Source organism: Danio aesculapii, chromosome 7 (genome assembly GCF_903798145.1).
Source record: "Danio aesculapii chromosome 7, fDanAes4.1, whole genome shotgun sequence".
Taxonomy (NCBI): Eukaryota; Metazoa; Chordata; class Actinopteri; order Cypriniformes; family Danionidae; genus Danio; species Danio aesculapii.
In genome coordinates, this window is record NC_079441.1 from 9,525,250 (window position 1) to 9,550,681 (window position 25,432).

The 25,432-nt window shown below is 36.8% G+C and overlaps 2 protein-coding genes across 3 annotated transcripts in view; one reads left to right on the plus strand and one right to left on the minus strand.

Moving 5' to 3' along the window:
- The window catches only part of il16 (interleukin 16), a 55,825-nt gene extending 49,186 nt beyond the window's left edge, over nucleotides 1–6,639 (plus strand). For both annotated transcript variants that reach the window (XM_056461023.1, XM_056461022.1), the window contains one exon: nucleotides 4,075–6,639. In XM_056461023.1, coding sequence (XP_056316998.1) covers nucleotides 4,075–4,241 — 167 coding nt within the window. In that variant the 3' untranslated portion in view covers nucleotides 4,242–6,639. The remainder of the gene's footprint in view (nucleotides 1–4,074) is intronic.
- An 871-nt stretch (nucleotides 6,640–7,510) lies between these two features.
- Nucleotides 7,511–23,493, minus strand: stard5 (StAR-related lipid transfer (START) domain containing 5). Its single transcript, XM_056461024.1, has 6 exons — nucleotides 23,033–23,493; nucleotides 22,897–22,946; nucleotides 20,299–20,431; nucleotides 18,440–18,557; nucleotides 16,604–16,697; nucleotides 7,511–16,469 (listed from the first exon to the last, which is right to left on the minus strand). The coding sequence occupies exons 1-6, from the start codon at nucleotides 23,120–23,122 to the stop codon at nucleotides 16,325–16,327; spliced, it is 630 nt and encodes a 209-aa protein (XP_056316999.1). The 5' UTR covers nucleotides 23,123–23,493; the 3' UTR covers nucleotides 7,511–16,324.
- Nucleotides 23,494–25,432: the final 1,939 nt, after the last annotated feature.

A 25,432-nucleotide genomic window follows, 5' to 3' on the forward strand; every position in this document is an offset into this window, starting at 1 on the left:
TAGAATAATATAGTGAGAATAAATCATAAACCTCATTAATAGACATTATAAATCGTCATACTGTGTTTGCATTCTGGGATTTTTTTGGACTAGAAGAACGGTTATTTCATTGTAAATGTCAAATTTCATATTTCCCAACATAAACACATTATATCTGAAAAGCACCTTCTCTGAAACATTTCAAAGTTTTCAGAGTTACCATGTTCTTACTATGGTATTATTGGATGTAACTTTTTACTATTTAAAAAACTGAGAAATTATAAGAAATGGGAAATGCATGGAGAAAAATTATGAAATCTATGACCATATATAGTCAGTATTACTTACAGATTTGTTATTACAGATTATTACAAATTATTACAAATTATTATTAATTACTATTAATATTTTTTAATTAATAGAAGTTGAAACTCAAAATTGGTATAGAAACAGTGCAAAATGTATTAAATTTACAAACATATTTCAAGCTTAAAGGAACACTCCACCTTTTATTTTTAAAACAAGGCTCATTTTACTAACATTTACATTGTACTGTTACTCCTAGAATTAAAATGTTGACTTGAACCATTTTTGAATCCATTCAGCAGATTTCTTGTTCTGGTGGGGTCGCTTTTAGCTTAGCTTAGCATAATGAATTGAATCGGATTGGACCATTAGCATTTCATTAAAAAAAAAAAGAGTTAATAATTTTCCTATTTAAAGCTTGAGTCTTTTGTATTTACACTGAAAATGCAAATTTTCTAGCCCATTTTTCCAAGGAACTATAGTCTTATTATAATGTAATAGTCAAGAAACGCTGCTATACAACATCAGTTACTGTGAGAAATTCCTTGTAACAGCATAAACTGCAGTGGTGAGCTTTTCATACTTCATTTCATCAATAAGCGAGTATACACATCTAGAAGGGTGTGAGAGATGTGGCGAAAAGCACTTTAAATATAACTTTGTGACACTCAACAGATATTTTTGCTAATATGTTTGACACCTCTGCATACCTCATCTGAGTCTACACACATGCAATGGATAATTTTACAAGCATGTATAACACCTTCACATATCCTGTGCGACGTAAGGGTATTTAAATATTCTCAAGGTTTCACTCATTAAGTAAAATCTAATCTAGCATCTTAAAACATCACTTCTAGTCAAAACAGATGTGTTAATATCATTTATATTAAAGGTAGATTTCAAATTAGCACAATCTGCTGACTATTTTTTTTATTGATCTATGAAATGAATGAATGCAAACACGTGTTAGAATATTGCAGTCGTCCTGGTACATGTAGCTGAAAACAAAATCTGAACATGAAGAGCCTTTTGCGGTTTTCATTTTCTGCAGAAATATATTCTCTTAAAAGATATAGATGTAATGGATATTATAGATTTCTCAAAATATCTAAAAAAAATATATATCTTTTTTTTTGAGTGTGCCTCAAACAGGTGAGTGGGTTTGATAAACCACCTGTAGAAACACTGTCTCACCATATGCACCAAACACTTTACTTAAAGGGCACATAGTTTACCTCTTTTTTATGATTTAATATTAATATTATGGTTCTTCTGAGTGTGCCAGTTTAGGTTCAGTTTAAAACACAATTCAGATTTGTTTATTATAATGTGTTAAAAAGTGTCATGTTGGGGGCGTGTCCACAGTTCACTGATTTATGGGTGTGTTGCTTCACATGTAGATTAGTTTCGGCTTCCCGCGTAACGTAACAAGGGGGCGGGGCCATGAGCTCACCCGCTCTGCGTTTGCAACAGAGTCTGACAGGAAGACTGCGAGAAGGAGCAGGAGTGAGAGGTTCAGCAATCAATCGTACATATACGACTCGGACACATACCAAGCAAAGAGTACAAAATCATTTGTGTCTTTGTACAGTTTTACAGCCAACTGTGTGCTAGTTTCAAGTGCCGAGCTTGTACATAGACACTAACCACGCACACTGAATTGACTTTGACTGAGGCACCGGATGCGCCGCTCGAAGCCGCGACACGGCACAGCAGACACTCTCTGTGGCGCACCAGAAGCATGAAGTGTCCCGAATCGTCGTGCCACACATTTTTGAATTCTAAACATAGGTTTCTGCAGCGGTCCGCGGCGCCCAGCCATCGACTTGAGTGTTCCCTGATAGAAACCTATGTTTAGAATTCTAAAACGCATGCTAGTTAAGATCACAGGGAGCTTCTGGGATCGCGAGAAATGCAAACGGCTGAAGTATAAGGTAGACTCAATGAGAAGTACACATGTTTGCAAACCTACCTAAAGATACAACCAATAATTCCGATTAGAGCGATAATGTGGAGAATATTGCTCTTGTGTTGAGCCCAATGAGCCTTGCATCTAAAAATAGAGCTAGCGTGTTCCTTTAGTGATATCGCTTCGACTCACGCTGAAAATGGCGGACGTGAATCAACAAACTGAGGATATGATGACGTGCCTGTCAATCAATATTGGTGGGCAGGGGGACCGCTCTCCTACGTAAAGTTGCGGTCGTTTTGAAAACCGCTCCAATTGTTCCACCGTTTTTTATGTTGTTAAATTGAAGCTGTGCTTATATCACCCCAATGTGACGGTCTATACACCATACATGCACATATGTCTGTCCAAACAGCTTGAAAAGTTTTTTCTTGAAGATTTTTTACCATAGGTGCCCTTTAAACTCCATTTTACAAGGACTTAATAAGAAAAGCAATGTTTACTTGTGAATGTACCACACAATCATGTTGCACTGCTTGTTTTCTTTAACCTTAAATATCTCTTTTAATATATTTATTATCAATATCGTGCACAATATTTTTATGTCTTATTTAAAAGTGCTTGTATAGGCTGTCTGTGTGTGTAGTTTAGTTTTTTGAGGCACCATCTTTATTAAATTTATATAAAGTTTTAACATATACTAACGAAAAAACAATTATACACTTCCTGACAAAAGTCTTGTCGCCTATCCAAGTTTTAGGAACAACAAATAATAACTTGACTTCTAGTTGATCATTTGGTATCAGAAGTGGCTTATATGAAAGGCAAAGGCCTCTAGATTATGATTATTTTACCAAAATATAACATGATTATGCCTTGAGTTTTAATTATTTAATTAGTACAGTAAGGTCTGACTTTGCTTAGACAAAAGTCTAGTCACTTAACAGAAATAATGTACAATATAGAATATAAAGTCATGCTGCAGTGGAAACAGAATGAATATTGTGTCTGACTCCATCATGAGCTTGGAGGACTGCATCCATACATCTCTGCATTGACTCAAATCACTTATTAATAAAGTCATCTGGAATGGCAAAGAAAGCTTTCTTGCAGGACTCCCAGAGTTCTTCAAGATTCTTTGGATTCATCTTCAATACCTCCTCCATCTTACCACAGACATGCTCAATAATGTTCATGTCTGGTGACTGGGCTGGCCAATCCTGGAGCACCTTGACCATCTTTACATTCAGGAACTTTGATGTGGAGGCTGAAGTATGAGAAGGAGCGCTATCCTGCTGAGGGGTTTGTAATGTAATGGGCAGCACAAATGTCTAGATACCTCAGGCTGTTGATGTTGCCGTCCACTCTGCAGATCTCTTGCACGCCCCCATACTGAATGTAACCCCAAACCATGATTTTTCCTTGACCAAATTTGACTCATTTCTTTGAAAATCTTGGCTCTATGTGGGTTCCAATAGGTCTTCAGCAGTATTTGTGGTGATTGGGATGCAGTTCAACAGATGATTCATCAGAAAAATCAACCTTCTGCCACTTTTCCAAATGATCAACTAGAAGTCCAGTTAATATTTGTTGTCTTACAACTGAGATCGATGACAAGACTTTTGTCAGGTAGTGTAAGATGTAATTGTAAGACTTTTAAACCAAGAATTTCTTCGCTTTTTTGTTCGTTTTTTTTAAAAAGCAGCGCAGCATAATTGTTGAAATAACACCGTACCGTACACTCACAATTGAAGCACTTTTATAGACCCATGTTTGTTTTTAAGTACTTTCCAGTCCTTGAATTCATATGTCTGAAATTGGAAGTGTGGAAACCCTGAATTGGAGGTGAATTACCCAGATTTTATGTTGTCTATCAGGGAGTGATGCGGAACAGAAGGGGCTGAAGTCTGGAGACGAGGTGCTGCAGATCCAGGACTCTTCTCTGCAGGGTCTCACACGCTTCGAAGCCTGGACTCTCATCAAAAACCTCAATGATGGCCCGTTCACACTCATCGTCAAGAGGAGAAGATGCGAACAGAGCTAAAACTTCCCTCTAAAAGCACTTAGAGAATAATCATAAATTTACAACATGTTACGAAGCGTCTCCATTCAATTCTTTTCATCATAAAAAAGGGTTCCCATACCTTGAGGCTAATAAATTTTCAGGTCACAGTTTATAATAAGGTTTCATTAGTTCATTTATTTACCAACATGAACTAATTATGAACAATACCTGTACAGCATTTATTAATCATAGTTAAACATTTATTAATGCATTATTAACATCCAAATTCATGCTTGTTAACATTAGTTAATGCATTGTGCGTTTACATGAACAAATACTGTAATAAATGTATTGTTCATTGTTTGTTTATATTAGTTAATGCAAGGGTCATCAATCTCAGTCCTGGAGGGCCAGTGTCCCTGCAGGGTTTAGCTCCAACTTGCCTCAACACACCTGCCTGGATGTTTCAAGTATACCTAGTAAGTGTTTGATTAGCTTGTTCAAGTGTTTGATTAGGGTTGGAGCTAAAATCTGCAGGACACCGGCCCTCCAGGAACAGGTTTGGAGACCCCTGAGTTAATGAATAAATTACATTAACTAAAACAACCTTATTGTTAAGTGTAACCAAATTTACATTCATTTTTACCCATTTTTGAGAACGTTAAAATAAGGTTTCATTAGTTTATGGATTAATAACTAACATGACCAAATAACAAACAATATATTACAGTATTTATGTTAAAGGGGACACAAGCCGTCTAAGGTTTTTATTTTGTGCTCTTCTCCAAGGTCTACTAATAATATTATCAAGATTTTCACTTCAAAACATCATAGTTTAGATGTAATTTGACTATTTTCTGTGCTGTTTTTGCACTTTGTTTATATGAGGGCGATGGATTGTACACTGTAAAAGATATCTGTTAATTAACAGTTTGCTTATTTTGTGATTCACAAGTGTTTTCTGTTTATTTACGATTGTAATTTGCATTATAGGATGTTGATCTCTGCTGTCGACTTTTGATGTTGAGAATTTAACTCTACACTTTACAAAGTGACTTTTATTGACATTTTAGTAGCTTGAAATAATATAATGCATAAGAAATGATATATAGAGAAATAAGTAAAATAACAGAAAATGTACTGGCAAGTTTGTTACAAGGTTTTTGTAGCGTAATATACAACACCAACCCAGACAATATATCACTTTAAACTATTAAAAATGTTCATAAAAGTCAGTTTTTCCCAACTTTTCAAGGTTAAAAATTGTTGGAAGAAAGGTCAAGATCCCATTATGCAATTCAAAAGCATAAAAAATGGCATAAAATAAAAACATGAATTACAAAATACAGAAAACTGCAAATTTATGGATATTTTTTATTTTTTACTGCTGTGATTGGCTAAAAGTTTTGCATATTAAGTTATTTATTTGCATATTTAGTTCAGAAAAAATAGGCGTTGATCTTCTGCGGAGGCGGGGCTTATCCACCCTATGACATCATAGATAAGCATGTTCCATTTCCTTTCGTTTTGTCAGACTACTTTTAATAAAAGCTGTTTTTAGAGTAACAACGTTTTGAGCTCCGAAACTTGCAGGGTGCTTTTATAGTACCATGACCTCTTTTATTTGAAAATTAATACAATTTTGGTTTCTCATTGCATGATCCCTTTAAAGTTACTTACTGAAAATAAAGCCATTTGTTGTTCGTTCTTGTTAACTCACAGTGCATTATCTAAATCTAGATTTGCATTAGTAAATGTTGGATTAATAACTGCTGCACAAGTATCATTCATGTTTAGTTTCAAACAAGCCTGAAGGACTCAATTAGTTTAGGTGTGTTTAATTAGGGTTGATATTAAACTGTGCAGAACTGTGGCCCTCCAACTAACCTGTGTGTTAGTTCAACGTTAACTAATGAAATCTTATTTTGAATTGTGACCAATTTTCTTAAATGAGCCGGATTTAATTAAATGACATATTTTAGAGTGGAGCAAGGAAAATATACATTTACTATTAAACACTTACATGATTTCTGCCCACTTCACAATTGTATATTCCCCTTATATTTGCAGCTTTTTCCACTTGTATTTGCAAGCTGATTTATACTTCTGCGTCAAGCGCAACAATGCATAGCGCAAGCTTTGTGATTGGTCGGCTTGGTGGTGCTGACAAGTGTGAGCGGGACCGAGACCCACGCGAACCCAATGGAGCGAGTGTTTACAAGTGTTGAGTTCCATGAAGGAGCTCCAGATTGTGTTTACCTTATGATTAATGTTGTTGCAAGTCCGCCAGTTCGTGCCTCTGAATGAGCAAGTTTGATCTACTTGTAACGTTACAAAAAACAAAATACCTGTGAAGAAACTTGGCACAAAGGAATATAAAAACCTGCTGCCAGCTTGCATTTCGGAAGTGTTATTGAAGAACAACACAAAGAGCACGCAGACGTATATATATATATATATATATATATATATATATATATATATATATATATATATTTTTTTTTTTTTTTTTTTTTTAGGGGGGGGGGGGGGGGGGGGGTACCTTCAATTTGGATAGGATAGTGGATGTTACAGACAGGAAAGTCTTGGGAGCAGAGAGAGGGGAACAGTCGGCAAAGGACCTCGAGCCGGGAATCAAAGCCTGGTCACTGTGAGCACCATGGTGCTATATGTCAGCGCACTTAACCACTAGGATATTGGCGCCAACATAAATCAGCCTTAAGAGTGTGGGAACCCTGCTTGGATCATCTGAAGGATTAATTAGCCAATCAGACAACTTAATTTTTAGTCATTTTCAGATATAACGTTTTTATGTTGAGCATTGAAGAGCAAAAAAAGAAAACAAAAAAAAATACAAAAACATGATTTACAGACAGAATTTATGGTTTTACATACGAGTATTAAAGAGAATAAACTGCAGAAAAAACCCGAAATTTCCAAAAAAAAAATAAAAATAATAATAATACTAAAAATGGTGGTTTATCTGTGTTCGCTAATTGATCTCTTCATTCATTTATTGCTTTATTTCATCATTAATGCATTTCAGCAGTTGTATGACATACCTGATGTGCGTCGCTGCATGATGTGGTACTACACGATCAGGAAGCTTGTTTTTATTTTCACATTTGTACCATTTTATTGTCATGATCAGGGATTCATACAACTATCATTCTTGTCAAATCTGCCTGTTCGGATGCAACGATTTGCACAAACTTGTATATATATATCTGATATATTTCTACGTCATATCACCAAAGCAGAATGTAGAGAGCGCATCAATGTGGCCGTTTTCAAAAGAAAAACAAATGTTTAAGTAGAACTTTTCCATAAAGTCATTTATTTTGCTTGGTCAAACGCTTCATCTAACAGTTCAGCACTCTAGTTTTTCATCAAAGGCAGATCAAAAATTCCTTTTTATATTTTACTGAAATATCTTTCAACAAAATCCACCTCTATCAGCTTCAGTAACTCGTGTGATGAACACTTCAGGTCTTGATAGATATTTTCATCTCCTGTTAAACGAAAAGCCTTAATATATTGAAAATGTGTGAAAACAGAAGATGTTTTAGATGTAATTTGGGTTTATAACATCCAAATAAAGTACGATACAAAGATAAACGTGGTCATCAGTCATTTTTAATATCTGAAAACTGAATCTGAAAGGTGAATCATACAATGACTGCTTCTTTTAGGTTTTAACCAGGTGCGTCGCTAGACCCGATTTACTGGGGCAAGTGCCCCAGTAAATGCATTGAGATTTATTTATTTATTTATTTAATTTTTTTTTTTTAGGAGGGGGGTGTGGGTGCCCCAGTAGAGCTTTATGTCTAGCAACGCCCCTGGTTTTAACAAACAGTACACAGATGTCCCATAGTCAGTTCTGAGTGGACAAACAGCATGATAAACGTCAAAAATGAAGACTAAACATGTTTAAAGTCACCATGAAATGACAACTGACCTGATCTGAATGCTCTTTTTCAGACCTTAAAGTTAATATGAAATATAGCCCAATCCCAATTCTATTTTTGTACCCCTACCCCTTTCCCTTGGCCCTTGAAACAGAGTGTGAAGGGGAAGGGCTTCAAAATTTACCCCTAAGAAATGGGACAGCCCTATAGCACCTGTACACGTCATCATATGTCATCGCGATCTCTTACTGCATATGAGACTGACGATCGCGACTGCAGTAGTTATTCCAGTTGTGCTATTTTTTTGGTATTTATCTTCAGGAAATCACTGAAGGCAGCAATATCATGTTATCATAATGATAAAATGTGGTAATAAGATTGTAGCTATACTGCACATTTACACAGTGGCAATATTCATCTATGTAAACACACCAAAAACAGCATTTAAATTATAGCAGACACTGTAAAAAGCTTATTTCTAGCCACTAGACATTACTGACAGGGTATTCGAGTGTCATCGAGTGACTGAATGTTGTGGGACTGCTGTACAGGAGTAATTATTAGGAAATATAGATAGCCAAATTTAGTGGTTTTTATTTTAGTTTTTTTTTTTAAAGCATGACGGTAAAATATAAACGGGGTTATTAATATAAAACATGTGATTGTTTGTTGTAAAAATTCGTAATAATGACAAAAAATACTTATTTGTGGATCTCCTTACTTCCAGGCGCAGCTATGCTGCCGTTGTGGCTTGTGTATTCTGGGAAATTTCTTTACCCTTGGTTTTGAGTGTGGTCCTGAAAAATCTTCATTCAAAGGGGTATTCACCCCTACCCCTTAAGGGGAAGGGCTAAGGCAAGGGTCACCAAACTTGTTCCTGGAGGGCCAATCTCCTGCAGATTTTAGCTCCAACCCTAATCAAACACACCTAAATGAGCTAATCAAGGTTTTACTAGGTATACTTGAAACACCCAGCCAGGTGTGTTGAGGCAAGTTGGAGCTAAACCCTGCAGGGACACCGGCCCTCCAGGACCGAGATTGGTGACCCCTGGGCTAAGCGGTAGAATTGAAATTGGGCCTAAATCTACTGTCAACTTTGCTCCACCCCTACCCTTTCCAACCAATCATATCCCTGCATTCTATGGCTGTGCGATCACAAGAGACTGCGATATGAAATATATATTATTTAATCTCCCCCAACCAGAGCAAATGCGTGACTGCCGTCTGTGTGTGACAGTTTTACAAGCCAACTGAGTGAGCACCCTTTCGCTCTGCCGAATCAGAATTGAGCAACCAAACTTATTTATTGATTTGACGCACATTATAATACCAGCTGTATTATGATGTGCATCAAATAAATAAATGATTTCGTTTAACTCTTTCTCTGCAGTTAACAGGAGAAAACACTTCCCCCTGCCATTGACTAGTTTTACGCAGTCTGTGTTTTAGGTGTATTACGGTAGGGGAAGCCCTAACGCATGTCCTGAGTGAGGCACATGATGCTCCGGTGAGTGAAATCCAAGAAAGCGAAAGTAAGATCGTGGTAAAAATTTGCCTTAACAACCTTCCTTTGGCTTAATCCCTTCCATTTTAGATCTTATCTTGACAATAGACCAAATAGAAGGTTGAAGATTGCACATCTAACATAGTCGGCTACCTAATATGGTAAATAAGAATTTTCTGCAAATTTCTGGGAATTACCACCTCAAATTAAGTCATTTTTATTGCAAAAAAAAAAAAAAAACATCACGAAAAACTAGGGAGTCTGAGCAGTGCGAATTCCTATTCATTCATAAAATATAGACAAGCAAGCATCTCAGTTGAACTGCTATAAATTAAACCAACCATCAATGAAGATAATACAAAATGACAATTAATTTAAAGCAGTTTTATGGGGGAAAAAAAGACCACTGTACTAAACTACTAGAGAAAAACTACAATCCCATGAAGCACTGCGAATGTCACAATCAACTTAAATAATACATACTCGACACAAATATTTACTTTCAAGTATTTTCAGAGCATATTTATTATTTATTGAGCCTTACATCATTCACAGTGCAGCATGGGAGTGGGCACACTGCTCTCTGATTGGTGGAATTCTGCAGAGCATTATGGGTAATGTAGTTTTTCTTTTTAAAAATGAATTTCTTATATTAGGTCTGTCTTTAAAGCTTAACCAGTTATCATTGAGGACAATCAATGTCTTTTTTTACTTTCAGAAACACAAGTGCTCATTTAAAATAGGTTTTAAACATCATTTCATGCTGACTTTAACAAAAAAATAAAAAATAATGGAATCACTTGACAGCGGTGCAACCCTGACAATGTGTGTACTACTAACGGAATATTAGTCTGTTTATTCAAATATAAAGAAAAGACTTTGCACAATACTATTGAAGGCAAGCACACACTCCTTGCATCAACTTTCAAAATGCACAAGTGCACATGGCTCATTTACATTTGATAAAAATCCCCCTAAAAATATAAGCACAGAACACATCTCCAGGCCATGAGCATGCGTTCACTGTAAATTCACCGACGGCATACAGGCATAAAAATCACACAGTACTGATTGGTTAAGACGCATGTCTGGATTGGACACAATCGTGCAGCGAGACAAAAACAGGCAAATGGTAATTAAAGAGATCACAGTAAACAAACAAGACACACGACACGCTCTGTTCTCTCTGAGGTCAGTCAGAAACACAGTATTAAACAGTCCCTTTGTCTATGTGCAATTACCACCGTTTACAAGAAAACATACCAACATGGGCTCACTGTGAAAACGTAGCCCTAAATACTTTCATGGAGATCACGAATTATGTAGCAAGTGGTACGTATGGCATACGACTTTGAAGCGAACGCTACGGGGCTGTGTGACGCCATTTCTTTTTGTGCTTACTAGCTGACCGCTTACCTCCATATGGTCAACTTTTCCACTGTTACACGTGAGTTATGCAAGTACGCCGGTGGACTTGTGACGTGGAGCGGCGCGAGACAGTGATGATGGGCTTCGAGTCCGGTGAAAATGTTTCCAGAAAGCAGGTAAAACAAAAGCAAAAGCCAAAAAATAAAATAATAACAGGGTGAGAATGTGGTACAATTTGAAAATGTGGTAAAAATCAAGTGGCTGCGAGGACTTTTTTTCTGGATTGCTTTTCAAAACGGTCAGTCAGTCTGTCAACAGCGGCCTTAGGTGGATTTACGTGAGAACAGCAGGCATGAATGGCACTCACGAGAGAAATTTGAGATCTCAAAAAGCGTACAAAGTGGCTTCTGGCGGATTCGTGAAAACAAAAACTGCAAAAGAACGTAGCTCCTGGGACGTATTTGGTGCTCTCCAGAAATGTATATAGTGGTACGTTTTCAGAATGAGCCTGTGTTGAAACATACAAGGCCAAAATGAGAATTAGCTCTTATTCAACTATAGGGGGGAAATGTCGTATTTCCAGTATTTTGGAATAAATTATAAGCATGAATTTGAATTGAACAGGACGTATTCAAATGATAATTACAATTCAAAGATATTCAGCAAACGGGCTTATGTTAGAATTTTCATGTGTTATTACCATGTATTTTTGTTTTAATTACCAAATGTGTTAATAGCTTAAATCAAATTTTAAAATCCTTGTCAGCTGGAAGTTGCAGAGACTTCTATTTCAGTATGTTGATGTACTTCCAAATGAAAAAAAAATTGAGTAGGGGCGGGGCATTCCCTTATAGCAAGCTAATGGCAAAGTCCCTTTTAGGTAAGTCAAAGATTATAGAATACACAAGACGTGTCACTCAAATAGTTTTGAATGGGGAAAAGTGTAACAGTCAGAATGACGAATGAAGTACCGCCTACTATCACAGGAGCCAATCATCGATGGCTATAACCCTGACGTTTCTCCGGGGAGAAGCTCCGACCAGACGTGTGCTTTTATGACAGTTTTTGTGGTCAACAGACACACTTTAATCTCTGCGACTACTTGCGTCACAGACAGTGGCGTAGCGGACATTTTAAAAGTGGGGGGACGACTGTATCAGATCATACGTTCATATAATTATTAATCACCTGTTTCTAAATGGTCTGTCTCTTAAAGTGAGGGGGAAGAATCCCCCCTGGTTGCTACGCTCCTGGTCACAGACATAAGAAATATATCCACATAAAGCTTGAAATCTCTTTTAAATGAACCAAGTGCACTTGAAAATAAATGTTATTAAATTAACGTAAGGTACAGTCCATCCTGTCGAACACACATCACATGACAGCAACTACTCAAACGCCTACAAACTTGTAAATAAAGAGTCGCCGTCATTTTTGGAGGATATTCGCAATCAAGACCAAGTTGTGGATTACTTTAGAAGAGCAGCGCGATCAGACGATCATTATCCAGAGGATGATAATGTGTAACTCCGCCATAAATGAGGTTGGTGTCGTGATCTTGTTCCTTTCGAGTGCGCATGCGCATTAGCTTGGTTAACATGAAAAAAATGCTGATTTTGTTCGATTCAAATGTTTAGAAACGAAACTTATTAGACGAATGATGTTGAAGTTTATTGGTGATTCCAAATATGTTTCGTAATCGTATGCTTGCCTAACAGTTTTGGAGAATTCGATGTTTCCCCCTTTAGACAGAATGTCCGAGCATACTGCCCGAGATGCATTTCAAATATGGCTGCCGAGTGAAATAACTTGCCTTAAAGGGACTTTGGGTAAGTTATTTCACATGGCGGCCATCTTTGAAACTTCTCTCAGGCATTCTGTTCAAATGGGGGAAACATCAAATTCTCCAAAATTGCTTGCCAAGCTTACGATTAAATTTCATATTTGGAACCAGCAATAAAATTAAACAACAACCGTCTCTTAAGTTTCGTTTCTAAACATTTGAATCACACAAAATCTGCAGGAACTCACATCTGGTTCGAGCCCCTCCCTCGGAGAATCCTCAGTCTACAGCGAACAATGATTGGCTCCTGTACTAGAAGGCGGGGCTTCATTCGCCATATTGACCATTACACTTTTCCCCCATTCAAAACTATATGACACGTCTTATGTATTCTAGAGTCTTTGTTAATGGTAAGAGCGGTTCTTAATACACAGTTGCTATGGAAAGCATCAGCTAGACGTCAACAGAAGGACTGTCTTCAAATGCGGAACCAAATGGTCAAACTTTCATTAAAGATTACAAAAAAACTTTTCAATGGATTAACATGCACCGATCAATTATTTACCATAAGAATAACAATGTGAGCTAGCAAAACAAACAGTGTAAATTTTGATTTCGTGCAGACTTTAAAGAAATAGTTCACCAAAAAATAAAAGTTTCCTCAGCATTTACTCAATCTCAAGTGGTTTTCTCTTCTGTTAAGCACATAACTAGATATTTTGAAAGAATTTAGGAAATGCATCCATTTAAATCAACAATTAAATACTACTGACGCACAAATCTCTTTAAAAACAATTAAAATTCCAGAAATTCCCATTGAAATATTCCAATTAGACCTCCAGATCATGTTTTATACCTCAAAACCAATTACAAAATGGACTACTAATTAGCATTCATTCATTTCCCATTGCTGATTTCAGTTTCTCATGTAAAACTGCATAATGCTTCCTATAAATCTCATTCATCTTATATGGAAGGCAGTTGTTTGGCTGGCTGGCTGGCATGAATACTTTTGAATGGCCGTCAATGGAGGAAAAATGCTTTTGAATCACCAGTAGGGCTAATGGGGTCAGGCTAACCAGCTAAACCTTTATCATCGTATCATAACATCTCCAATCACGACTGTTCTGGCCCTTTTATAGTCAGTTTCAAACATACAGTACATAAACTCAGTTATGTTAACCGAGAACAGCAGCAAATGCAGTTCTTCAACTATTTCTGAAGACACTCGACATGTCAAGTAAACGCTGATTTACCAAAGTCTATAAAATTAAAATAGAGAAATGTTAAAGTACAGCGCATCCAACATTTAGAGATGAAGAAAAATCCTCCAATGTGTGACAGAAATACTAAAAGCAGCTTATTAAAACAAGGCTCTGTTCAAAAAACTAGTGAGCTGCCTATGTAGGCCACATTTCTGACACAACAGCAGTTTCAAACACCTGAATGTCACATAATGCTAATGCTAAACGCCACTGAAACCAACTGAGAGTCAAGATTCCCTTTTGTTTAACGCCTATATGTGTGACATACAACCCTGCTGCCTACGTAGGGGACTGCTAATTAGCAACTTAAGCTACTTTTCTACTGTGCAGTACAACTCAGTTCAGTTTTGCTCAGCTCGGTTTGCATTTCCACTACAGTTTAGTACCACTTAAAATGGGTGGGATTATCACCATAGATGCTCCGCCTCTACTGCTGTGACATCATAGTTTTCATCCCAATGTCTGCTTCTCAACTACCGATGAGCAGAACATCTAGACCTCTTATATTGACCATTTTGCTGCAGTTTCAGTTGTTGGAGATATAAAAATGGTGCAAACCATCAATACAGCAATACATCATTACAATTAATCATGCAATTATGAAATATACTTAATTTATTGTCAATTACGCTCCGCCTCTATAGCCTTCCCATCCAATCATATTCCTGGATTCTGATTCCATACAATGAATGGCTGGTTTGATACCAGCTCATAGCAGGATGGGTGCAGTAGGACTGGTGGGTTCCATGTAGGGGCTCGTCCAGGATGGGAGTGAGGTTTAGGCGGGAGTGAGTGTAGCGGAGGCCAGCTAGTGAAGTGCTATGCAGGTAAACCTCACTCCTCTGACCTCAAAAGGTGCTCTAGCAACAGATGCTAGAGGCCATGGTCTTTAACCTTCTTGTTAGAGAAACCGACTCCCATACAAATAATCGCCAGTTCAATGCCAGCTCAGAGTGGGTTGGGTGCAGTAGGACCGGTGGGTTACAATATGAAACGTTATGAAATATTCAAACGGCATGTCCTTGTAAGAGCAACCAATTCCCATACAAAAAATTGCCAGTTTGATCCCAGAAAAAAGCGGGTTGGGTGCATTAGAACCGGTGGGTTACATGTGGGGGCTCGTCCGGGATAGGAGGGAGGTTTAGGGCAGTTAATGTAATAAGGGCCAGCTAACAAAGTGCTATGCAGGTAAACCTCACTCCTCTGACACCAAAAGGTGCTCTAGTGATAGATGCTAGAAGCCACGGTCTTTAGCCTCCTTGTTAGAGAAACCGACTCCTATACAAACAATGGCCGATCCCAGCTCAGAGAGCGTTGGGTGCAGTAGGACCAGTGGGTTCCACGTGGCGGCTCGTCCGGGATAGGAGTGAGGTTTAGGGGGGTGAGTGTAGCGGAGGCCAGCTAGTGAAGTGCTATGCAGGTAAACCTCCCTCCTCTGACCTCCAAAGGTGCTCTAGTGACAGATGCTAGAGGCCATGGTCTTTAGCCTCCTTGATAGAGAAACCAGCTCCCATACAAAGAATCGCCACTTCAATCCAAGCTCAGAGCAGGTCGGGTGCAGTAGGACCGGGGGTTACAATAGGAAACGTTATGAAATATTCACATTGCATGTCTTGAAGAATAGTAAGCATTAAGGTTGGAGGTGGGACATTTCACTATGTTCTGACTGTATCAGAAATGCAGAAACCAAAAAAAGGACCAGGTAAATAGGCACGGAACCCAAAAGTCAGGTGTAGCAAACTGAACTGCGCCATAGCATGCAGTGGAAAAGCACCTTAAGTAGACAGCAAGGTAGCTCAGTAGGTTTTACAACAGAGCTGCTAAGTCTAAAAAGTTAACAAAGCCACATATAGTATGAAGGATATGATTTTCAAATGAACCATCATGATTATTATACATGGGGGATCACTCCAAGTTTAAAAAACACTGATCAATTGGCAAAACTTGATGCTACCGGTATCAACAAAATGTCTTAATTTTCCACACAAACAGATCGATGAAATGTTTTGAAAGCACTTTGGATAAAAGCATCTGCCAAATGCATAACTGTACGTTTTTTTCTGTGCAATAGTTTATCATTTGAATCACCAGTTTTCAGAATTTCTGAAATAATACGAAAAACAAAATGTTCCTGTACTAAAACGGCCTATATTCAAGTGTTTGTGCACGTGTGACTATTGGAAGAATCAGGAATAACGTAACCTCACTTTTTACTAAAATCTTGATTAAATGCATCAAATTATCAAAAGTTTCAGAATTAAGATTAAAGGGACGGGCTGTCCTCTATAAAGTGGCTATTTGAGGGATTTGACAGCTTTGGTCAGGTTGTTGTAAAACTCCACCATACTAGTGGGGAAAAATGAATCTACAACCGAACGAGGAAGTAATCCTCCGAGGTCCGTCTGGAAAAAGCTGAACAGCTGCGTTTTGCCTGGTTCCCTAAAGAGACAAACAATGGTGTACTTCAATAATTTATGTTATGGATGATACGGTGGATGAAAAAAACAGTCAAAATGTCACCATCTGCTGACTCATATTTGAATTACATTAACCAAAAATGTAGGAACTTTTACCCAGGAACTGGAACACAAATGCAGCCACATGGATGGTTGAAGCCTCTGACGAAGCCGTTCTGAGGAGGACAGTCTGGATGGCTTACATTGGTAGCTATAAAACGATAAAAATGTGATATAAAAGCAATTAACATTAGTTATCAGGTCGTATATTTATTTCATAGTGATTTTATTTGATACAATTATCTGCTCATGATAACAAGATACTTGGTGCACTTATTATTGCCATATTTTAGTAAGCACTAGATCTGTTGTGATGAGTAATTTCTGCTATGTGAGATATTAACTGTTTCTCAATACCAAGAACGCAAAGTTCGGACTTGCGTCCTTGGAAGTTCAGACCTGGAAGAACAAACTCCCGAGGATGCGAGGACACAAGTCAGGTCCTTCTTCAAATGGAATGGTAGTATACTTTATAACGTCACTAACCTCTCCATAGATTGATCGGTTCGCTGTACATTAACAATAAAATTATTTAATTATATAAAGCACGGCCTTTTAATTTATTTTATATTAATATTATAAATCTATACTTTTGATTTAAGAAATTCATTCATTCATTTTCTTTTCGGCTTAGTCCCTTTATTAATCCGGGGTCGCCACAGCGGAATGAATCGCCAACTTATCCAGCTCGTTTTTACGCAGCGGATGCCCTTCCAGCTGCAACCCATCTCTGGGAAACATCCACACACACTCATTCACACTCATACACCAGGGACAATTTAGCTTTCCCAATTCACCTGTACCGCATGGCTTTTTGACTGTGGGGGAAACAGGAGCACCAAGAGGAAACCCACACGAACGCAGGGAGCAAACTCCACACAGAAATGCCAACTGACCCAGCGACCTTCTTGTTGTGAGGCAACAGCACTACCTCATGCGCCACTGCGTTGCCGATTTAAAAAATTGTAAAAATAAATTACTATGTGAAGTAAAATGTGTTACTATACACAAACTCGTGTCATTGATTATCAGAATTAATAAACTACAATGGACTATATACAAGTATAAAGTACAAGAAGTGAAAAATAGGAAATAAAGATAAAGTTAAGCAATTTGGTAAACAAAAACAAACATCGTACTACACTGTAACATAAAGACAATTATAAAACGTAACAAAATAACACTGCCAAAACAAAACACAAATAATAGATATAAATGACCAAAAACTGTCCATTAGATATACACACAATGTATTAAATATCATGTTTTAAGTACAATAGACAGATGCAATCTAGCCGTACATCAGTGATGGACTGGCCAATTAAAGCTGCTCTCGGCGGGGGAGGTGATGACGAAGCTCTTGCTGACAGGCTGGGGGTCATGGTCCGCATAAGATGAGGGAAACTTAAAGGTTTACTTAACTTAGAGGTTGAAACTTAAACAACTACCTTCTCACCTAAAAAACAGAAGAGTATTTTTAAAACCGGGAGGGTTTTCTCCTCAGCTTTCACTGGTTAGGCTGCAGTGTATTCTGGGAAAGCTGTGTTTTGTAAGTTTGCACAAGTCACCTCTCGATGCGCCCTTGGCAAAAGAGGCAGAGCAAGTACACATCCGGGAATTTTATATGTACTTGGCAAGATGTGAACTTTGAATTGAAACAGTACTTCGGCGACGATTGATGATGTTTCACGAGGACACAAGAACGCAAGTACAGACAAGAACACATATTGAGAAACAGCCATTGTCTCAGAAATGATTGCGTTAAGTGATGGTGTTGTCTAAATATTGCCAATACTTAAAATTGACTGCAAGACCTAGTTTAACCACTAGGTAGATCAATCCTACATAGTGCACCTTTAAACAACAGATTAAAGAAGGAAGGCCAAAAATTACCATTTGATGACACTGTGCCATCTTCATAGCGCTTAATGGAAATGACATCGACAAAATCCCGAGGCGATATAATACCCATAGCAGCCGAGGGGGTGACAGTTCGGCAGATCAAAACGTCCTGCGAAATGACAACGAACAGATTTAGAAATGTATACACCTACTGCATTATGTAGTAACTGTGCATTAAAAGCATCTCAATTAAAACTATTAAAGGGGGTAAATAACTTTACCCAAAGCTGAAAATGCTGTCATTATTTACTCACTCTTGCCAAACCTGTCTTGACCCGAGTTTCTTTTTTTTATTTTTACTTTATTATTTTACTAACATTAAAACACATTGGCTTACAACTTTGGTCCAACAAACATTTACACAACAATTAACTATAAAATATACAATATACAAACAATACATACGAAAGTAAAATAACAATGAATACAATAAGTAAACAATAAAAATAAATACAAAAAAAGAATACATATAATAATAATAAATAAATAAATAAATAAATAAATGAATGAATATGTAAATAAATCATTAAAAAATAAAACAAAATACTGACCTTCAGTTTTAATCTAAATTACTCTACATTTCCTGTAGAATGTATGTCTTTAAAGTAATCTATGAAAGGTTGCCAGATTTTACAGAATTTGTCTGCTTTGATTTTTAGGGAGAATCTGATTTTCTACAGTTTCAAGTTTCATTACATCCCTCATCAGACATTATACAGCTGTGAAAATAAGTATTGAACATCTCGTTTTTTCCTATATTTCTAAAGGAGCTGTTGACATGGAATTGAGCCAGATTTTGGTAAAAACCCAAACAATAAAACCATCAAAATATTACCAAAGCAAAGAAAAAAACATTTTAGAAAAATGAGTTATGTGTAATAACAATGAAATGACAAGGAGAAAGTGCTGAACTACAGAAATGTGTTTAATACTTTTTTATAAAAGGCTTTTTTGGTGATGGCGGCTTAAAGACGCCTCTCATAAGGAGAATGAAGTCACAAGCATTGCTCAGGTGTGAGTTTTTCACAGACTTCATCTAAGTGTAAAAACCTTGATGGCTCTGTCAGTCGTGTCTATCGAATCTGAGTTTTATTTTGTATTTTTTATTGAATTAAAGTCAGGTGATTGGCTGGGCCATTCTACAGCTTGATTTTCTTTCTCTGAAAGAATTTGATTTTCCTCGGCTGCGTTTTGGATTATTATCTTGCTGAAATGTCCACCCTGGTTTCATTTTCATCATCCTGGTAATGTAATAAGATTTAAGCTGCTGTCTGGGCTTTCATTGCCTTTCTACACCTCCCTTTCTTCATGTGTTCAATACCTTTTCATTGCGTCGTTTAATTTTATTACACATAACCTCATTTGCAAACTAATTAGATTTGTTTTCTTTGTATATATGACTTTCTTTGGTTGTTACCAACATCTGGTAAAAAATTCAAGTCAACAGCACCTTTAGAATAAAGCACCCTAAAAATATTGACCTTAAAATTATTTTAACAACATTAAAACTGTTATTCTAGCTAAAATAAAACTAACAAGACTTTCTCCAGAAGAAAAGAGTATTATAGGAAATACTGTGAAAAATTCCTTGCTCTGTTAGACATAATTTGGGAAATTTTGAAAAAAAAAAGAAATAAATCCATAGGAAGGCTAATAATTTTTGACTTTGACTGTATTTATGACTGTATGACACACTAAAGTGGGAAATGAGAAAGTGGTCATCTCTCGAACTGAGAATACTTGAATCACATTGTTCCTTTAAGCCAGTGGTAACAGGAACTAGTGAGATCATGAGCTTTAACTCAACAATGCTCTCTATTCACATGGGTGTGCATTTGTGTTTCTCTTACCGCAGACACCTGCTCCACAAGCTCAAACTTCTTTATATTAGCATCCCATTTCACACGAAGCCCGTTGATTTCAGGCTTCAGGCAGTCCCACACTTTCTCTGGACTGCCATTGACGATGCCTTCACCCTTGTACCTGAGAAATCAGGAGCACACAATCACCACTCATGCACACTGGACAAAGGTTAATGTCACGGCTGTCGGGATGTTTGCATATGATGTTATTGACAGTCAGCAAGTTCTATATCTAAAGTTTTCTAGATTTTACTACTGATGACACATCTTCTAAATATACAGTTAAAATGCTGTCATCTAAACATTTATTTGACAAATAGTTACAAATGGAACAGAAAAATTTGTATATTCTTATATACAAAGTAGGAAATGAGTTGGGAAATGAATGTGTCTTGGAATAACCTTTAAGTGTTAATACAAATTGTAGATTAAACCAAATATTAATTAATATTAAACTGAGAATTTCAAGTAGTCTATTCTATTTTCACAGCTTTACTTTTACATGTGCAAAGGGGTATATGCACAGACTTTTAATTTCAGCCAGCCAGCCAGCCTCAGCACTGCTGGTGAAGTGTCTTTCCATTATAAAATTGCCACATTTAACGTCTGATTTCTTTAAAAATCACTGATCTTCACTGCCTGATAGATATACGATATAAATTGGGTCTCAGACCAGACAAGAAGCACTGCATTAAATTCCATTCCCCCCCGGCCATGTCTTTAAAATAGGACAGTGTATTTTACCACAGTATTTACAATGGAGTTTCTGCGCTTGCAGATTACACGGTATTTCATCTCGTTTTACACTTGAACTAAATGAATGCTTAAGTCTATTTAACTGAATGTATTGTAATTACATTACAACATCGATGCTGTAAAAGCAACCTTATGAAATTGAAAATAGCCACATTAAGCTTTCACCGGAAGTTTATCATTGGTTGAAAAACACTAGCTGTGCACAGAGCCCACTGATTTGTAAAGATAAAATAAAATCAAGTTTCACATTTAGAGAAAAGTACGGTTTTCAAAGAATCTGTAAGGACCATTCACAGTTTTGCTTAAAAATGCAAATAAATAAATAAATAAACAAATAAATAATACAATTACTTTAATTGTAAAAAAAAGTTTGAATTGTATTGTAAGAAACATTTGAATTGTAAGAAATTTTTTTTTTGTATAAATACTAAAACAAATACTTTTTATTTCTATAAAATAAATGATAGTATACATGTTAGATTATACATACATGTGATATATACATACATACATACATACGTGTGTGTCTTCAAGTCATATGTATATATAGTCACCGGCCACTTTATTAGGTACACCTTGTTAGTACCAGGTTGGACCCCATTTTGCTTTCGAAACTGCTTTAATCCTTCGTTGCATAGATTCAACAAGGTTCTGGAAATATTTCTTAAGAGATTTTTCTCTATATTGACATGATAGCATCACACAGTTGCTGCATATTTGTCGGCTGCACATCCATGATGTGTATCTCTCGTTCCACCACATCCCACACGTACTCTATTGGATTGAGTTTGGTGACTGTGGAGGCCATCTGAGTACAGTGAACTCATTGTCATGTTCAAGAAACAAGTATGAAATGATTTGCGCTTTATGACATGCTGCGTTATCCTGCTGGAAGTTGTTGACGCCAAATTCTGACAGTACCATCCGAATGTCGCAGCAGAAATCGAGACTCATCAGACCAGGCAACGTTTTTCCAATCTTCTTTTGTCCAGTTTTGGTGAGCCTGTGTGAATTGTAGCCTCAGTTTCCTGTTTTTAGCTGACAGGAGTGGCACCTGGTGTGGTCTTCTGCTGCTGTAGCCCATCCGCCTCAAGGTTGGAAGCGTTGTGCGTTCAGAGATGCTCTTCTGCAGACCATTCATCATTTTCAGACCATTTTCTGTAAACCCTAGATCCCTATCCCAGTAGATCAGCAGTTTCTGAAATACTCAGACCAGCCCATCCGGCACCAACAACCATGCCACGTTCACAGTCACTCAAATCACCTTTCTCCCCATTCTGATGCTCGGTTATTGAACTGCAGCAGATCGTCTTGACCATGTCTACATGCCTAAATGCATTGAGTTGCTGCCATGTGATTGGCTGATTAGAAATTGCGTTAACAAGCAGTTGGACACGTGTTCCTAATAAAGTGGCCGGTAAGTGTACACACGTGTCGCTTCAAGTTCAAATCTTTAGGTCATCTTAATTCAAATTAGTTCATGTTTTTTTTTTGTCTACAAATTCAAGTGGTAATTAAAACGGGACATAACTGCAGACTAATATGGAGATTATATTGGTGTAATTGTACACCAATTACACAATTTAGAGTTCAGCAAACCTAAATCAGTGTACTGGATTAACCAATATAGCCTTTGTTTTTCATATTCTAATAAAACCTCAGTCTCACGATGTAAACGAGCGCATAGTATCTCTCATAGGCTAATATGTAACCGAATTTCCACTAACTAGAGTCCACTTTATAGTATACACTCTGACGACGAGAAGTCGGCGCATATGACGTCACGATGACCAATTCAGGATCAGTGTCATTAAACAAATGTATACTTACACATTTCCCGCGAATTCACAAGAGGGTCTCCAATACACCACCACATCGTTCTAGAAAAAAAAAGCCCACAATCTTTGTTTATCGACAAACAAATGCAAAAAGATGAGCAAAAGACACACTTATTTTTAATACTTACAGTTTTCTTGCATGTTTTCCACCCAGACTCGTCTTTTCTATAGCTCAGAAGACGATCTTCTACTGATCTGGCAGTGTTTATGTAATCCATGTCGATGAAGAGTGTAGTTTTACTGTATTTGATTTGACTTGTCCTCTAGCAGCACATGCATTCAAAGCGTTGTTTCGCGAGCGAGCACTGTAACCTAAATATCGTCACATTAAACAATGTACCTTTAATCGATGTTCAAGTACGTCCAGCATCCACACACTGACGGTGGCTACAGTAAATCGGTCAGTTTCTGCTATAACAGGTCAGATGTTTTCAGTTCATTCATTAGTTTCAGATGATCACAGTCACTGTCATCATCGTGACTGACCGGCTGCGACAGATTTATTATCGATGTACAGTTGTGTAGATTAACGGAACGCTTCAGTTACACACACGCTATCAAAACAATGTAAAAAGAGAGACAACTGACACGTCAAATGCCGCATAATTAAAAAAATATATATGTAAAAGGCCACTTCCTTACTCTGAACTCTGAATGGTGCATTCTGGGAATTTGAGTTTTCTGAGCTGACCCTGTTACACAGTATTTACGTGTCACTATGTTGTAGGCTTTATTAAACACAATAGACTAGCTATTTCAATATTGGTTTATCAAAACGTCACAACTAGACAATTATAGTGAGATTTTTAATTTATTTATTTTAGAAATAGTGGTCCTTTAGTTAGGCTACTGTATTACCTAACATGAACAAACAATCAGTAATACATTTATTACGATATTTATTGAACTTTTTTAACGTTATTAGATACCTCAATGGGCATTAAATAATATTAACAAGCACAAATTTTGTATTGAAATGCATTTATTTATGTTGAAATATGATTAATAATTGCTTTACAATATTATTCATAAACAGGTAATATTAGTAAACACGTTAACTAATAGTCCATTATCCTAAAGGTGTTACTGAAATAATTGTGTTGTTTTGGTGCAATTGTTGATCTGAGGTCTGTTCTTTGTAGCTCGCTTAAATGAAGATGCTTTTACAGATCCTGGATCTTTTAATCTTAATAACTGGTCTCTGGCTAATTTGGTTCTTCAAACAAGTTCACGAATCAGATTAAAATGTCTGGATGAACTGATCTGAGATCGCTGTGTGTGTTGTGAAAGACAGATCTGTCCATCCTCAAAATCATGATCAGCAATGATCATCTTATTAATATTCAATTATTCCTTGTGAGCAAAATTTGTATAAAATTCGTAGTAAACGGTTTGTTAAATATGATACGCAATAACTCTCCACATGTGTTGTGAGCTGCAGGCTTTACACTTTCATGTGTCGAGAGTATTTAACAATTTATTTAGTTTTACAGTTTAGAGTGGATTTTCTTTATTATAGTAGCCTAGGCCTATTCGAGTTTCTTATCGGTGAATTTAAATAAATTTTGCATCAAACAAGCATTTTGACATCGGTAAAGGTGTTTCCAACTATTGCGAATCATCCAATCACCGGCATATTAGCTGTCAAAACATGTGCCGACGGCATAAATTATTATTCCTTTAATAAACAAACAACAGAAAAAAAAAACCAGTCCAATATTGTGCATGTCAATTATCATACACAACTGGTAAAGCTGGGTCGGTACCTTAAAATAGTATGCGTTTAAAAAAGTCCATCTAAAAAAGTCCATATTATAACGTGGGGTCCGTTCTTTGTACCTCGTTTAAATGATCTAAGATAATTTGACAGATCCTGGCTCTGTTAATCTTGATAACTGATCTTTGGCTAATTTGGTTCTTCAAACAAGTTTGTGAATCAGATTAAAATGTCTGGAAGAACTGTTGTGTTGTGAAGGACAGATCTATCCATCCTCGAAATCGTGATCAGCAATGCAGCAATTGGCTGACAGCACAGCAGCGTAATGACATCATCTGATTAACATTATCCATATGAGCAAAATTACATAATGTTCATTAAATATGATACGCAATAACTTTTCTCATTTGTTTTGAGCTGCAAGCTTACACTTTCAGGTGTCAAGAATATTTAGTGATTTTAATTAGTTTTACATTTTAGAGCAGATTTTCTTTATTATAGTAGCCCAGACCTATTTAAGTTTCTAAATCTGAGAATAATTGAAATTAATTTTGCATCAAAAAAAGCATTTTGATATCGGTAAGTGTCTGCAACTTTTGCAAAGCATCAAATCACCGTCATATTAGTGGTCAAAACGTGGATGACTGCATAAATTATTATTCCTTTATAAAAAACAAACAAACAAACAAACAGCTGAATATTGTGAATGTTGTCTATTATCATAGAGAAATTGCAAAGCTGGGTCGGTACCTTAAAATACTTTCAGTATTACCTTTGCCTAAAATGACCCAATCGAATCCTGTTCATATGA

Coding starts and splice junctions, on each gene's coding strand:
- stard5 (XM_056461024.1), bottom strand. CDS start 23,122: ATGGATTACATAAACACTGCCAGATCAGTAGAAGATCGTCTTCTGAGC. Junction 22,947..23,032: donor GGAAAACATGCAAGAAAACT/GTAAGTATTAAA, acceptor TTTTTTTTCTAG/AACGATGTGGTGGTGTATTG. Junction 18,558..20,298: donor TTGTGGAGCAGGTGTCTGCG/GTAAGAGAAACA, acceptor GTCATTTCGCAG/GACGTTTTGATCTGCCGAAC.